General features: G+C 47.2%; 5 protein-coding genes across 5 annotated transcripts; 1 reads left to right on the forward strand and 4 right to left on the reverse strand.

Moving 5' to 3' along the window:
* Window positions 1-1,078: 1,078 nt before the first annotated feature.
* On the reverse strand, window positions 1,079-2,200 carry IAQ61_007361 (uncharacterized protein; the record flags this gene model as incomplete). The annotated part of the gene is made up of 1 exon (XM_003840654.2): window positions 1,079-2,200. The coding sequence occupies one exon, from the start codon at window positions 2,198-2,200 to the stop codon at window positions 1,079-1,081; it is 1,122 nt and encodes a 373-aa protein (XP_003840702.2).
* A 415-nt stretch (window positions 2,201-2,615) lies between these two features.
* On the reverse strand, window positions 2,616-4,515 carry IAQ61_007362 (uncharacterized protein; the record flags this gene model as incomplete). Its single annotated transcript, XM_003840653.2, has 4 exons — window positions 2,616-2,770; window positions 2,825-3,830; window positions 3,883-4,194; window positions 4,405-4,515. The coding sequence occupies 4 exons, from the start codon at window positions 4,513-4,515 to the stop codon at window positions 2,616-2,618; spliced, it is 1,584 nt and encodes a 527-aa protein (XP_003840701.2).
* Window positions 4,516-4,822: 307 nt separating this feature from the next.
* IAQ61_007363 (uncharacterized protein) lies at window positions 4,823-6,031 on the reverse strand. The gene is made up of 5 exons (XM_003840652.2): window positions 6,009-6,031; window positions 5,682-5,805; window positions 5,373-5,628; window positions 5,187-5,312; window positions 4,823-5,103 (listed from the first exon to the last, which is right to left on the reverse strand). Exons 3-5 carry the CDS (start codon window positions 5,553-5,555, stop codon window positions 5,032-5,034), a joined length of 381 nt encoding a protein of 126 aa, XP_003840700.2. The 5' UTR covers window positions 5,556-5,628; window positions 5,682-5,805; window positions 6,009-6,031; the 3' UTR covers window positions 4,823-5,031.
* A 317-nt stretch (window positions 6,032-6,348) lies between these two features.
* IAQ61_007364 (uncharacterized protein) lies at window positions 6,349-8,790 on the forward strand (the record flags this gene model as incomplete). The annotated part of the gene is made up of 1 exon (XM_003840651.1): window positions 6,349-8,790. One exon carries the CDS (start codon window positions 6,349-6,351, stop codon window positions 8,788-8,790), a length of 2,442 nt encoding a protein of 813 aa, XP_003840699.1.
* Window positions 8,791-9,833: 1,043 nt separating this feature from the next.
* On the reverse strand, window positions 9,834-13,032 carry IAQ61_007365 (uncharacterized protein; the record flags this gene model as incomplete). Its single annotated transcript, XM_066097543.1, has 6 exons — window positions 9,834-10,058; window positions 10,119-11,740; window positions 11,795-11,917; window positions 12,392-12,751; window positions 12,806-12,953; window positions 13,009-13,032. 6 exons carry the CDS (start codon window positions 13,030-13,032, stop codon window positions 9,834-9,836), a joined length of 2,502 nt encoding a protein of 833 aa, XP_065952585.1.
* Window positions 13,033-15,178: the final 2,146 nt, after the last annotated feature.

Here is a 15,178-nt window from a genome sequence, read left to right on the forward strand (position 1 = left end):
TATGCGTAAATTTCAACATACGAATGTTTCAACATACCATAGCCATAGGAACTTGAAAACTTGTCGCACAATATAGAGTGTGGGAATAGTGTCCGTGTATGAAAGCTGAGCGCGATGTGGATGCCTGTTCTTTGCTTGCTTGTCACGATAATTTACTACATACTGTTGAACACTCCATGCCATAAATATTGACTAAGTTCTTCTCACAAGAAGACTAAAGTATGCTAGACGCATAATATTGATGGATGTATAGTGACCATGTCGCTCATGGTGGCGGTGGTCGGATTAGAAATCCATATTAATTATATCACTAGTCATCAACTTACTTGGGACTAAATGTAATGCAGGCCGATTAAGACACTAGAAGAAGTATCCACGAATGAAAGCCCGTTGAGAAGGATATCCAGATTTCCATCCGATACCTATTATCGATCGCAAGTCCAGTTTGAGAAAACATTAGCTATATATTGGGAATTTGCTTCACAAGTGAATAAGTGATTGATGTAGGTCGCCTACAGTATCATTTCCACGATCTTTCTAGTGTCGTCAGGGCGCACAGCAAGAGCGAAACCCGACCTGAGTTACTACTTAGGTACCTAGTGTAATGATGAGACTAATAGCCAGGCCCATAAAAAACCCCGACGCCAAAGTTAATCTCCAAATCTCTACAACTTCAACTTGAACGACGAAAGTAGCCGTGAGAAGCTGCCAGATTAGAAGAAGATGAAGTTATCTTGCTTTCTATTCATCTTCACAGGTAATACAATTTTTTTTTCAGTAATCACACAATAGGTTTACTTGGGTGCGGCACATCTGGACAGCATATGGAGTCTCTTAAATTGTTTGTCAGGGGCGCCTGAATTCTTGCGTTGGTGAAATAACATGCTATGAAATTCTCAAACTTGACTAGTTATTCTAGGTTGGATACAAATTGTGTGTTTAATCGGTTATGAATGTTAAAGACCAAAGTAGAAATCCTGTAACCACTGTATTGCAGATATTGTAAGTCAATTTGCATCGTTTTCGCGATGGCCATTGCTTTACATAGAATTCAGCTCATTCAGCTCATGCAGAGGAACTAACACGTCGTTCCATTACCACCTTCCTTGGGCCGTTCTCCTACTTCCGCAGCTTGTTTCCTCCTATCTCTCGTCACTCTTCTCACATGACCGATAGCAGCGCCCATGTTAAATAAGAAGATGAAAGCAAATACCACCACCAGCACGGCCAAAACCACGACGACACAAACCATGCTCAAGATTACGAAGCCGTAACTCCCCCTCAAAAACGTCCTATTACCTTGTAACTCCTGTAGACTGGTGCCAACTTGCATAGCGCTGAGTACCAGACTGAATAGCACGAAGACGGATAAGATCCAACTAAAGTTGCGCTGGAAAAAGACGACGTAACGGTTATACCCGTACAAGTAGCCACGTACAAAATGTGTACTAAAATACCGAGTACGGTAAATAGTATTGATGCGACTAAGTCGTAGTTCACCAAACTGGTACCTCTGATTCACCTGATGTAGCGCGTTGACATCCACGTGTGCGTAGAAATCAGCAACGAAATCTTTCCACCAGTGCCATGTCACGAAGCTCGGGAGAAGAGTCTCGTCATGCGCGAGATTCAAGTCTATGGGCGTAGTGATGAGCCAGACGTAAGAGAGGAGAAAGCCGCATGCTGAGCGGTGCAATGCTTTGTTGGAGCAAATGTAACCCGTCCAGAAGTCGTGGGACAAGACCCACTCTGGGAGCGGTTTGAGGATAAGATTATTTGAGAATTTGAGTAAGTGAAGATCCATTTGTTGTGTAGGAAGGATATGGAAGCCCATCATCTTGTAGCGATGGAGCGGCCGCGCGCGCATGGGGCGACCAGCCATCCATAAGAGGCTATGGATCTTGTTCAGCCGCTCTAGATTGAGGGCATCGTCTAGGAACTGCTCGATTGCATTGTTGGCAAGCACTATCTTGTGACCTTTGCCTCCCTTGCCTGTAATGGTAGGCAAGGAGTCAAGGCCTGTCAATGGTATGTTCGATGCTGTGTCCAGGACAGGCTGCTGGCCTGTGGTGACGCCAACATTGGCTAATGATGTTTGCGACGCGGTGAGTGGTGCATTTGGCGCGTTGGGAGGGATCGTTCTTGGTGTAAATGGGGGCTCCAACGCGTCAGTCTGGGCTGTGATTAGCTTTGAGCTCATGGCTTGGAAATAGTTCGAGGAAAGCGTCGCGAGCGTACTGGGTGCAAAACCATGTTGTCTGTCATTATATTTTGAACCGGGGAAAAAGTGGTAGTAACGGAGGAAAAGACATCGAGGCAAGACCAAGCGGGCGAGCTGTGAGTTTTCAGCTATCTGCGAGGGTTCCTATAGTCAAGGCGCACGAGACTCGCACATGCAAGAGCCCATGATGTGGTGGCTCCACAACCCCGACACGGGAGCCAGGGAAACTGTGGGGGCTGAGACGGCTTGTTTCATGTTCAAGGCCGAACTTTTCGGTCAGGAACCACTCCATTCGAATGTCACAATCTGTGATTGGGGTATAACATGGTAGATTCATCATTGCAATTTTGACCCTGTACTACCAGTAGTAACTTCGTTCGTTCTACTACAGACATCACCACTTGCTATGCCATTCATCGGTACTTTTATAGATACATCCGAAGTAAAGTGCAAGGACCAATTCAATTATTGGTATTCTTTTACAAGATTCCGTAACCTGAGCTCGCAAGTTAGTCCCAGGTGGGACATCTTCAAGCCTTCCGCATCCATCTATAGAGACAAAGTCACTGTAAGCTCACTTGCAATAGTTTGCTGGAAAGCTACCCTTCATCCCATGAACCTCTCCTTCCCACCAATCTTGCGAGCTTTCCGTCTTCTTGAGCACGCGGATACGGTCACCCTCCCGGAATGATAGATCGCCGGCCGTGTGGCTGTCAAAGTCGTACATGGCTATGACATAGTCAGATTGAAAAGAGCCGATTTTCTTCGGGGGTGGTGGCGGCGGCTTTTTCTTGCCTGCAGCTGGATTTGGGGAGTGGCCCGGTGTTGATGCTGTGGAGTTGTTTGATGATATTTTTGATATGACATTGTTGAAGTAGTCATTACCGTTTGTACCGTTCGAGTAGGAAGATGCTTGCGATGTTGACGAGGCACGTCGGCCATAACTGTCTGAACCTGGTGTCAGGTGCGGCGAACTGGACGGTATCCTCGGCTGGGAAGCGCTCAGAGAGCTGTAAGAAGGCTTATTGGACAAACTGACGGGTGGTGCACCATCCTCTGCTGGCGATGTGAGAGTTGTTGTAGGCCGCGCGGGACGTTGTGTTAGCGTCTGAACGCCGTCGCTGCTGCTGACCCGACGGCCGGGCAAGACTTTATTCCTGATGCCCAACCCGGTCAAAGTGTCGCCCTTGTCTGGTAATCTCATTGGCAAGTGTACCGCTTTGCCTGTCCTCAGGAGTCCCAGCTCTGCCTCCATCTCCTTGCGCAAGGGGGTAAAAGCCGAGTCCCAGACCGGGATGACCTCTTCAGGTTCGGGTGGTGGATCTGGGTATCCCTGTCCGTGCGAGTATTGATGCAGTACAGTGTACAAGTTCCCAATCAAATTGTTCTGTAATACGATCTGGTTTGTGAGAAGGTGGGGTAGGATGGAGAAAGTGGCTGCGTTGAGACGAGGTAGACGATGGCGAAGGTTCTCGTCGCTGAGCTGGTAGGCAGCTGTGGAGCGCTCGAGGTCGGCTTCATGCTTGGCCAGGGCATGATTTTCACGCTCAGAGCGGGTGCCCTTCTTCTGTAACGCTTCACAGCGGCTCTTGTAGCGTTCGTAGTCGACCTGGGAGGCAGCATGTCAGCGCAGTCCAGAGCACAAAGCGAGTGAGTTAGACCTTGGCATCCTCGCGCTTCTTGATGGCCTTCTCCATGGGCTTGAGCGCATCTCTGGCGAGCTTTGCGGGTATAACCAGCTTCCTATCGATGTCCTTGACTTCTTCCATCATGTCCGTCTTCAGCTCTGCAAAGGCATCGTGCAGTCCGTGAACCCTTTCCAGCGTGGACTGTGGTGTTTCGGCTGCAACATGTGCGGTCGTCCCTTCACCACCAAGAGGTTTGAAAATGGTGTACATGTTCTCCACCGTGGCGAGTTGGTGGTTGAGAATGTTTGTCCATGCATCACGCCATTGCTTCGCGCAAGCTTCCACCTGTACCGGTCAGGCATAAAGAGCAAAATGCATTTGGTCAACAGTCTCGGAAGCAAAACCGACTCAGCAGTGGGTGGTGCCTCTGTGTATACGCTTGGGTTTCTGGGTATATAAGTCCGGGACGGGGTACTCCAAGGCAGGTCCCACACCCCCGCCAGTTCCCGCCCCTGCGCTGTCGGCCATAGCAAGAACAAAAAGCAACAAACATACCTTTTCCAGCATTGCCTTGGAATCATTGAAGTCCTTCAACATGGCCTCGACATCAGCCTCGTTGGGCGTCCTCGTAAGGAAGCGGCCCGTGATTCTCTGCACACGCTGCATTTTGCAACGTGGTCGCGACAACAAGCGAGGAAGACTTGATGAAGACGAGAGAGGTGATGAGGCGACAAGGTTGAAGGAGAATGTCCCGATTGTGCACAGTAGGTAGGTAAGTAGGTAGGTAGGTAGGTATGTAGGTATGAGGTAGATAGGGACTAGGTAGATGGGTACAGTAGCCAGTAGTCGGGTACGTGCACATGTGAGCCATGCGTAGGTTCCCCGCTAGCAATGGCTGTGCTTGGAGGCTTCGCCGCGGCGGTGTGATACTTTTCTGGTATTGCCACGCTGACATCAGCCTTCTCACGAAAGAGCCACCAGCAGTATTCATGATACAGAGGTGTTGGTACGAAACGGCAAGCATGGGCATGGTGTCGATTGAATCTCTAGGCTTCGATGGAAAATAGCGCGCCGTTGAGAAGATGCACCTATGGTGCATGTATGACTACGTACAGCAGATACATCGCAATGGTTTGGGGGAGGAAATGCCGAAATATTGTGTGTTGAATAGGTACCGGTATTCTAGCTGCACGTTGCCTTGTCACCGTCAACCTGCCAACTACACGTAGTGCTATTGTGCTTGCAGGGCGAGTCCTATTTTTATTAGCATGTTCTGTGTGTAGATCGAGGCTATAACTGGATGTGGAGAGAGAGAGAGAGAGAGAGAGAGCACTAACCATGGAGCATTTCCGGCCAACCCACATTTCCATCTCATCTGTACCAGGAGACGACTGCATGTACCCACATCTACCAGGGTCATCAGCTGCTATGAAGCTGCTGGTACCCGGAAACTTAAGGCACACCTGGGCTGTGTTAGTTCACTAGGTATCTTTGAAACGCAACAAGAAGTAGATCAAATGTACATATGCTTGTTCAACAGCAGCGCGAGCGCCAGAAAGGCAGAAGAGGATACCGGTAAAGCTGGTAGCTAATTTCATGTCGAAGGTGGGATGATTGAATGATAGAGCGTATCTGATGTAACGGTAGAATAGAAACTCGTAGAGGAGAGGTGGGAACTGAGAAGTGCACAGTATGATACGCACCATGGGCTCCTATTACCGGTAATACCTACGTACTGTGTACACTAGAGCACTTTCTTCAGCATTCTCACTGGTCCATCTATAGTACCTGAAAATTAGATGTAATCTACCCAAGTCCAGTGCATAGCGTACGGGGTATGTAGAGTACACTACTCACAGACATGGCTTCGGCCTATTTTCGGTACCCAACTGGACCTATGTAGACTGTTCGGCAACTGCTGACAGCTGTTTGAAATCCTGGTCCAGCGTAATTACTCTGCAAAGTAGGTTAGGCATGACGGGTTAGCATGATTCACAATAATCACCCAGTGATAGCGACAGGCTAGGAACAGCTTCAAACAGTCCAGCATTCGGTTTCTACCTACAGTCCCTTCCGTACCCACCGTACCCACCACACCGATGATGGAACATCTCGGCCATGTCTTGGTAGCAGAAATCACCAGAATAGGGTAACAGTACACTTGTCTTATAATTCATGCGAAGCATAGTGGAGGCATGATCAGAGTGTAGTTGTAGGTATGCCAAGTTACAATGTACTGTGTGCTCCAAGGTGTCCATGAGCACCGCCACGAAAGTCACATGGTTGCGCGGCAAGGCGTCCTCGGGCAGACAACGCGCTTGCTTCCAAATCTTGCTTCGGACGCGTCGGCAGTCCACGTTCAATAGCAGCCACTTATCTGCCAACAACCAACTATAGTGGTACGTGCAGTAGCAGCAACAGCAGCAGCGACAGGAAAAGCGCCTCAACCTTCATGTCGCCCGCCAGTCTCACAACCCCTCTTCTCAAGACGTATCCACAATGACGGCGCCTCTACAAACTACCACGCCACATGACACCGTCGTCCTCCCCGCATCCCAGAACACGGCGCCTGTGGCTGAATACCGCTGTCTCTTCACCCACGACGTCAGACGAAAGCAGAAACGATGGCAAGATGGCTACCTCAGATTCCACTCCTTCAACCACCGAGTCATGGTCTATGACGAATCGCGCAACTTCCTCGGCGACACGTACTACAAGGACAGCAGCGAGCTGCAGGAAGGAGACCAGCTTAACCTCGACAAGGGCATCATGATCGAGGTGGCAGAAGCCATTGGCGTCACCCAGACCGATCTGACGCCCCTGTTCGAGAAGAAGCTCAAAGAAATACCGGCGCGTCCAACGACTGTTGCCTCTCAGACACGACCTTTCCAGCGGCCATCGGTAGTAGCCTCAAGCATTGTGCAGCGGAACACATCACAGCTGCCCCACAAATCACTCAATACCTTATTGGGAACACCAAAAGGTCCACTCGGGAAGGCGCAGCCCATGCAGTCCCCATTCGAGGCACGCAAAGCAAAGGACAAGGAGAACCGCGTTGACGCAGGACCATCAGCGCAACGGCCGAAGCTCCCCCGGCCTGCATCGCCTTGGAGAGCCTCTAGTCCGACACAAGAGGAGAGTCCTATCGCGAAGAGAGCCGTCTCATGTTTACCACAATCACCAGCTGCCCAAGCTGTCCAGAAACTCCCTTCTTTGATTCCACCAGTTGCGAATGTCTTCCATGTCGAATCTGAGCCCAAATTGTTGCCTACCGTCTCTCCCGATATGACTGTGTCAAATACATCAACAATGGTAGCTAAAACAGGAGCAAAGCTTCATTTCGCCTCCAAAACTGTACCTGCGTCAAAGACTAATCATCAGTCCACCATGGTACCCGGTAGGCGTTCAGTGCAGACGCCAAAGATTTCTCGGGGCAAAACACCAGTGCTCCTCGCGAGAACTTTGGAAACTCCCCGACACCCTGCTCCAAGATCATCACCTCCAGTGAGTGTCTCGAACCGGCTGGCCAACGTCGAAAATTCAGTCCAAACCCTTGAAGTACCGCTGGAGAGGCCTGTCCCGGCGTCTTCGCTGCCACGAAACCCCAAAACCAAGTCATTACGATTATCAGCTGGAGTCATGCGGGGAACACTAATATGTCAGACGCTGCCATCCTTGACATCGAAGATGTATAGTGAGTCAAGACCACCTGGCACAGTGCAAGAAATTGGGCGACTGTCGTGCAGCATTAGCAGAGATTCTTCACCTGTCGTTCCTGACATAGGGAACTCACGCTGCGGGAAGAGTAAGACCAAACTCTCTGAGGTCCCACCAAAGTTGAGTAGTAAGCGAAAGAAGGCGCAGAGGCCAGTGGGAAAACCTGTGAAGCGAACGAGGATTGCCCCAACGCCACCAGAGCCAACGTTGGCCATGTTTGACGATCCAGAACTCACACACGGCATGATGGATGAATCTCTTCTTGCGCTTTCTCCGCCCATGTCGCTGCTCACATATAATACAGAAGCAACCCCGAAGCCCTCCAAAACGAAGATTATTACAGTGGGTAAGTTAGCAGGGAAGCAGCAAGATGTACAAGAATGCGTCATTCTTGACGTGCCCACCAAAACCTCCCCACTGCAAAATTCGCGAGGGAGAATATTCCCGCAGGAATCTCCCACAGCGGATTCAAAAGCAGCCCTTGAAACTACGGTCCCATCCCGTATAATCAAGACACCAGACACCTTGTCCCTCGCCGTCTCACCAGCACATGCCGATACCACCTCTACCCGCTCCCGAACCTCGTCTACTTCCCCCAAGAATTCCGCTCTATCCACTGGCGCCTTCAGCAAGAAACCAAAACTGGGCTTAAACGACATGCCCGCTCCCCATTCATTTCACCATGACAAGACTGTTGTCTTACTACCTTACCCCCTCCACGCCGCTCCAAAAAGTTCTCTGATGAGCACCACTGAACTCCATACACTCCTTCAAACATCGAAAAAACCCAAGAAACCCGGGACAGATTATATAGAAGAAACTAAAATTTCACCGAAAACCTGCAAATCCGAAAGCCGCAGCTTTCGGCGCGTGCGAAGCGAGAACGATGCGCCCATCCCCAGCGCAGTCAAAGACTGGGAGAAGCGGAATCTTCCACTGCAAAGGATATCGAGTGCGCTGACTGAAGTTTCTGAATTAACCATGGACACGATGGTTTCAACCATTGGGGAGACAGTAGTGGACAAGGGAATAAGGCTGCCGGCATCAAAGAAGAAGGATCCAGGTCGCATAATCAAACGCACGCAGAGTTTGAGGGTACAATCAGATGGATTATCCGCGACTACAGCACAAGTCGATGTTCTTACTCCGCTGATTGATCAAGACGTGGGGCCATGGAGTATAGAGGCGGGAGATTTGTTTGATTGGAAACCGCCGGGGCGGTGAGAAAAGGCGCAAGCTGAGTTTATTTGTGAGGTGATCCTTGTTTCTTGCTATGGAGCTTATGAACAGAATTGTAAGATAGAAAAGCAGGGAGGGGGGAGGTGTTGATCTTGATGGCGAAGTCGCAGTTTCTTCCGCCTATAGGTCAGGTACAAGTAGACACAAGATAAAGATCATGACTATAATGCCATGGCATCAGCATATTCCTACGAATTGATGTACATCTACATCACCTCCTTCTCCCCTTATTGTTAGTGACATTCGTTGTAGTTCAACATGTTGGGAATGCCCTACACATAATCTAGATCTAAATAAATCCACATAGGAGTTTAGGTACTATCCATCATACATAGGCAACGTTTTACACCATCATTCTTGGAATCCAAGGCCTTAAACCGCATAGAACCTATATTTCTGGCTTATCTCTACTTGACTATGCTTTCTCGTCTGGCCAAATGAAAATACGACGTCCTCTTGGGCGAAAGAAAGAAGACAGAGATGCGAATTGATACCTTACAGTGTATGTTTCTCTCTACTACCTGGACAATACAGGTGTGAACAAGCGCTTGCTTCACAATATGCCGTCCACCCCATTAGCACTATGCTAACGGGCAGACAAACTACTAGACAAAAATACACTACATAAATTAATGTCACTTGCAAATATGTAAACGCAGAAAAGGCAAGACGTAGAAGTCATACAAGTCATGATATCCCTATTGATTGCCTTAACTCCAACTAAGAGCCTTGCCACACTCCTTACGCGCATTACATATACAGCTACACAGTTTCGGTACTGAATCGTGTCAGAAAATGACGCAAGAACAACAGTGGCCCCGCTTCCGCTTATGGACACACTTAATAACCTAAAAGAGGAACTAAGAACAAGGAGAAAGCCAGGCAGTTCGACCTCGAACACTTCAGCAGTTGCTGGATGAAAGAATGATTCAACACGTGTTCCAACACCACAAGCATGCCGTGTAGCCCGAGTGGACTAAATGCCGAGCGCATAGCAGCAATAGGTCCGATGAACGGTAGATTATAGCTCAGCAAGTTCGTCGTTCTTGCTTTATCTCTTGCTTCATCTCAGACAGCTTTATGTCATGGTTCTTTGTTTGCTTCTTCGCAGTGCCTATGTGCGTGTTGTGTACCTTAGTCGCAAATTTCAGGCTTGTGAGAGTCTCTTGCAAGTGTGCCTGCAGCGGACTGACCATGACGAACATGAGCGTTTTGGAGTTGCCACCGAGAGAATTTTGGAGAAGGAATGTGAGCTTTTCATCTGTTAGCGAGGGTTCTGAACGAGATGTTTCATGTGAGAGGATTTAGCGTACCTTAGAATTTCTGTATGGAATATGCGTGCTCTCCTTGGCTGTTCCCAGAGCATTGATGACATCTCCCAAGCAGCTTAGACTCTTGTTGATGTTTTGCGTCTCTTTAAGTCGTGCACCTTCGGCTTTGGAATGTTCAAGCCTCTCAGATCCAGCAAGATCAACGAGGTTGAGCGTACCCTCGCTCTTTTCCCCAGTGACCTCGTTTGTCCCTACAAGCTTCAAAATGAAAACCGAGTGACTTCGACTTGATCGCATGTTCGCCTTCGTCGCGGCTACGGTCCGATTCTTACTTGCCGTAGTAAGGATTTTTACGACGCTCTCAGGACCATCCAACATGACGCTCACAACATTTTCCAGGTAGGTCTTCCCATTCTTTTCGTGCTTCACGGTTATTCTCTTCTTATCGAGATCCTCTGAACGACCCAGCAGATCGTTATAGGTCTCATTGTAGACCTCGATGAAAGACCCTTCCATCGTGTACCGCCAGTTTTTGTCTTGTAGTCGTTGTGCTTCTTCCCATATCTGTGCCGTGGCTCGCGGAATCATTCCATCAGCAGACGACATTGTGTGCGTCTTCCCAGACCCGGTCTGGCCGTAGCAAAAAATACAGACATTATAGCCGTCCAGCGCACTCTGTACCAGTTGGCTAATCTCCTCAAACACCTCGGCATTCTGAGTCGTGGGGCCGAAGACACGGTCAAAAGAGTAGGTGTATGACGCAGTAATGTCTTTACCAGTCGCACTTTGCTTGCTAGGGCCAGTGATGGCCACCTCTTTGCAGTCAGTGTCGCAGTCAGGGTAAGCAATAAGTGCAGGTTCCGTTTCCGACTTATGGGCTGGTCGGACACGACACATGACTCTGATGTTGCCTTTCAGCTCTTGTACTTGGTTAAACAATTTCCGTCGAAGCGTTTCTTCTTGACGCAACTTGTCATGTGCTCGTTCCGCAGCTTCGATAGCATCCTGCATCCGCTTGTGGAGATCGTTGAATGCTTGCGATTGGGCTTGACTGTCTGACTCAAGGAAATCGATCTTCTCCTTCATCGCTTTATTCGCTGCATCCATGGCCAGATTGTTCGTGATCGACTCTGTTAGTTGGATCTGGAGGCCTGCCTTTAGAAGTCGTTCACGATCAAGCTCAGCCTTCACCTTCGTTACCTCGCCCTGCAGGAGCTGGACTTCTCGCTCCTTCGCATCTGAGTCGAGTGCAGCCATTCGTAATTTCGAGGCATACTCCGTTTCAATCTTTTGGGCTAGTTCTGACTGTCTAGCGCGCTCTGCTTGACTGTCGATATCCAGCTGCTTGCGAAGCTCCGCTAGCTCCAAGGAGTGATCTTTGAGAAGTCTATCAATTTTTTCCTCTAGGTCCTTTCGCACCTTGCTCTCTGCGTCTTCGTTCTGCCTCTGTAGCCGTGCAGTGTCTTTTTGATATCGAAATTCCAGCTCCTCAACCTCATTGCGCAATTTTCGGCGAAGATCGTCTACTTCGTATGAATGTTTTTGTTGCGCCATCTCCATCTCCATCTTAACCGACTTGAGGCAGCTTCGCGTGTCGTCTAGCTCGAAGTTCAACCCTTTGTTAACGACCTCAAGACGGGCACGAATCGCCTCTAGTTCGGTAACTAAGGATCTGTGTGAGTCATGCATGACTTTTATGTATTGCTGTCTTGACTTACCCCGATTCTGGAGTTGCTGGATTGACTCCTTGTACTTGGTAGCTTGTCCTACATCACCTTCCATCTGTTCCTTGAATACGCGGAATTCGCGTTCCATTTTCTCAATGCGCTCATCGTAAAAGTCTGGGCAGCGGTCGTTAGTGAATTTGTTCAGGAAAGGTGATTGTGGTGGTTTCTTGAGCGTTGATACTGATTGCCGAAATGACACGGCCATAAGTTGCGGTCGGATAGGGGGGGCTGTAGTCAGAGAAAGATGAGACTGGGACATTTTCGTGCTCAGAAATACGGTGGTTCCCTTGCTAGATGAAGAGTTCCGGCCGTCATGAGTTCCACCAGACTCTGCTTTTGAGTCGCGCAAAATGAGCGCTCCCAAACTTGTGCAGATGTCACCGCGATCAATCTGAGCAGGCTCCTCGATGACAGGTGTGATTGGGCGAAGAACAGAATGAGAAGAGACAGGACGCGTCGTCCACAAATACAAGGATTTCTGAGAGAACATATGGCTGGGATTTGCGCGCATTACGTAGGATGACGCTGTCCTTTTCGAAACATGCATGCTTTCGGTGGGGCTCATAGGGATATGAAATGGTTGCACACCTTTGCGCTCCGCTTCCTCTTCGTCCTCCTCATCCTTGCCACCTCTCATTGCGGTGGCCGGCCGCGCGCCCTGATGATAGGACTTGCTCCGTGCATGACCACTGTATTGACCGTAGGCAGACTTGGGTCGCGCGGGGCCCCGCGGGCCTCCCACACTACCACCAAGGGTTGCCACAGACGAGTGTTTGGATAGGCCTTTCGAAGGCATGCGTGAGGTCGAGACTGCATGATTACGCCCCGAAATGCCCTTAACACTATTAGGGGGCAAGCGCGAGATAGATGAGGCGCCTGGCTTCAGTGCGATAGGTTCGCCAGCCTTCTCCTTGAGGGTCTTGCGCATTTTAAAGGCGGGTTCTGGCACTGGGTATGTCAGCAGCTCGTTGGATTCATTCAGGATGGGTGTGGGTAGTTTACAGCCGGACGGTTTGTGCTTCATCGATGACGGCGCGATTGCAGAGCGGGTGTTCATGCTCGAATCTCGCAATTCGGCCAGAGCGGGCGGTGGAGAGGCGTGGAGAGTGATGGGTTTTGGTGGAGGAATACCAGAACGCTTCATCGCGCCCTACAGTACAGTTAGCATTGACACGGCTGCATCCATTGGCGTCCTGGCAACATACCACATTCTCGTTGGTGTAGTCCATGGCGTTGTCCCACCAAAAAGAGACTTCCAAAGAAAAAGCCTGACAAAAGAATGATATATCACCAGACCATGTTATGCAGCAACAAGACAAGATCAGGGCGCTGTGTCGTTCGCGTCAGGTGGGTGTTGGTGTTGACGGTCCGGTTGTTGCTTTGTTTGGACGGAGATCTTGGACGTAAACAATCTCGTCTCCACTACCTATCTCGCTCGATCAGGACTAGCCGCGTCCCGACAGACTAGAGTCATTCAACTCAACCACCGGGACCCTCCATCCTTGTATGTCATCACTAGGACCAGTAGTAATGGCAGTACTCTGTAGATATGATCAGAAGCGACTTCGATGTAGCAGTTAAGGCTACACGAGTGCATACCTATACAGTAGTCTGCGCGTACTACAGCCCTAAGAGGACGGCGAGTGAAAAAATCTGTTGAATTGGGTGATCACGAGCTTAGGAATAATTTGGGAGATTAATTATGACATTATAACTATTAGGATAGAGCTTAGAAATATATATCTTAAGCTTAGTAATCTGCTTAATCTTTATTAAGTATATCGTACCTTACGGGTAAACAGTCTACATAGGTATGCGGTCTACGTGTTAGGACACAGGGCTCTGCTAACCCTGCTAACCTAAGCATAGGCTACAGTAGCCTAAGCTAGATAGATTATGTAATTATAGGTAGTATAAATACCTATAAGAATTAATATATATAATATTAATTTATTTAATATCTAATTAATACCTATTATCCTAGTCTACTACTAAACCTCTATCTCCTACTATAACATCTTATATTTAAATTAATCTACTTAACCTAATAGAATATTTACTAGCTAAGTAGTATATTATATATTATAACTATAATAGAGGATAACTTCCTACTAGAAAATCCTAGTAATTACATACTAGTAGACTATATATAAGATACTACCCTAAGTATTACTATTATAGATTAGCCTTAAGGGAGAATGCAATAAGCGTTAATAATAGTATTTAGTATCTTAAAGGAGAGATAAGCCCTCTACGCCTTTTTATAGGTGTCTAGTGTGTTTGCTTAGTAGTAGTATTAGACTTAGTCTATCTTATATTAGACCTAGGCTTAGGTATAAGCCTAAGCCCTTTATATACCCCTAACCTTCCCTATACACTATTATAAAATTAGCTTTCTAGGGGTCTAAGGTTATATCTTTATCCTCTATAATCTATATTAGGCTTTATTACTAAATTTTTTAGTTTTATTATTATATCTTAATATTTCTTCCTAATTTATAATAGGCCTATATATTAAGTAGTACGCGCGTATAGCATCTATATACTTATTTTAGCACCCTACTATAAAAGTTCTAATATAGCTATCCTACCCTACTATAAATTTCCTAAACTTACTTTGTTATATAATAGATTTTCCCTACTAATTAGCCCTCTCTCTACTCTTTTTCTATTAATCTTGCCTATCTAGCCCCTATTATATCCTTGTCTACTACTACTAGTGCTAGTAGTAGGGATCTACTATAAGGTAGTTAGACCCTACGCTAGGCCTACTAAGATAAGGTATATACTTCTAATATTCTTCCTATATTTCCTATACTAACCTTTTATTTAGTATATATCTCCCTAAACCTAGTTACTTAGTAGCTTTATTATTTCTAGTAACTTAGATAATAAGGAATATAATAGTAGCTTTATAAAGCTACTTCCTTATAATTAGTATATTAACTAGCTTTATCTCTTTAGTAAGTGTAACTATTAGAAAGATAGTAGTAAGTTCCCCTTAATTTTTATTTCCTTTATAGCAAGTTCTAACTATATCTAGGGTGCTTATATAAGTCCTACTATTATAGCTATAAGACTTATACTTAGTTAGAAGCTATCCTTACTAATAATCCTAATATTTGCTAAGCCCTCTATAACTAGCTTTAGTTTTATTATAGTTACTAGGAGGATTACCTTTATATTATAAAGAAGGGGACCCTTAGTACTTTTATAGGGAAACCTACTAAAGGCACCTATTACTAGTTTATACTATAGTTCTATTAGCTCTACTATTATTTTAAGGATCTTATATTAAGGGCTTAAACTAATAATACTATTACTCTACTTACCCCTACTACCTACTTACGCGCCTATAATTAGTATTAGCTTAGT

This window comes from Plenodomus lingam (genome assembly GCF_022343315.1).
Source record: "Plenodomus lingam strain CAN1 chromosome Unknown contig_27, whole genome shotgun sequence".
NCBI lineage: Eukaryota > Fungi > Ascomycota > Dothideomycetes > Pleosporales > Leptosphaeriaceae > Plenodomus > Plenodomus lingam.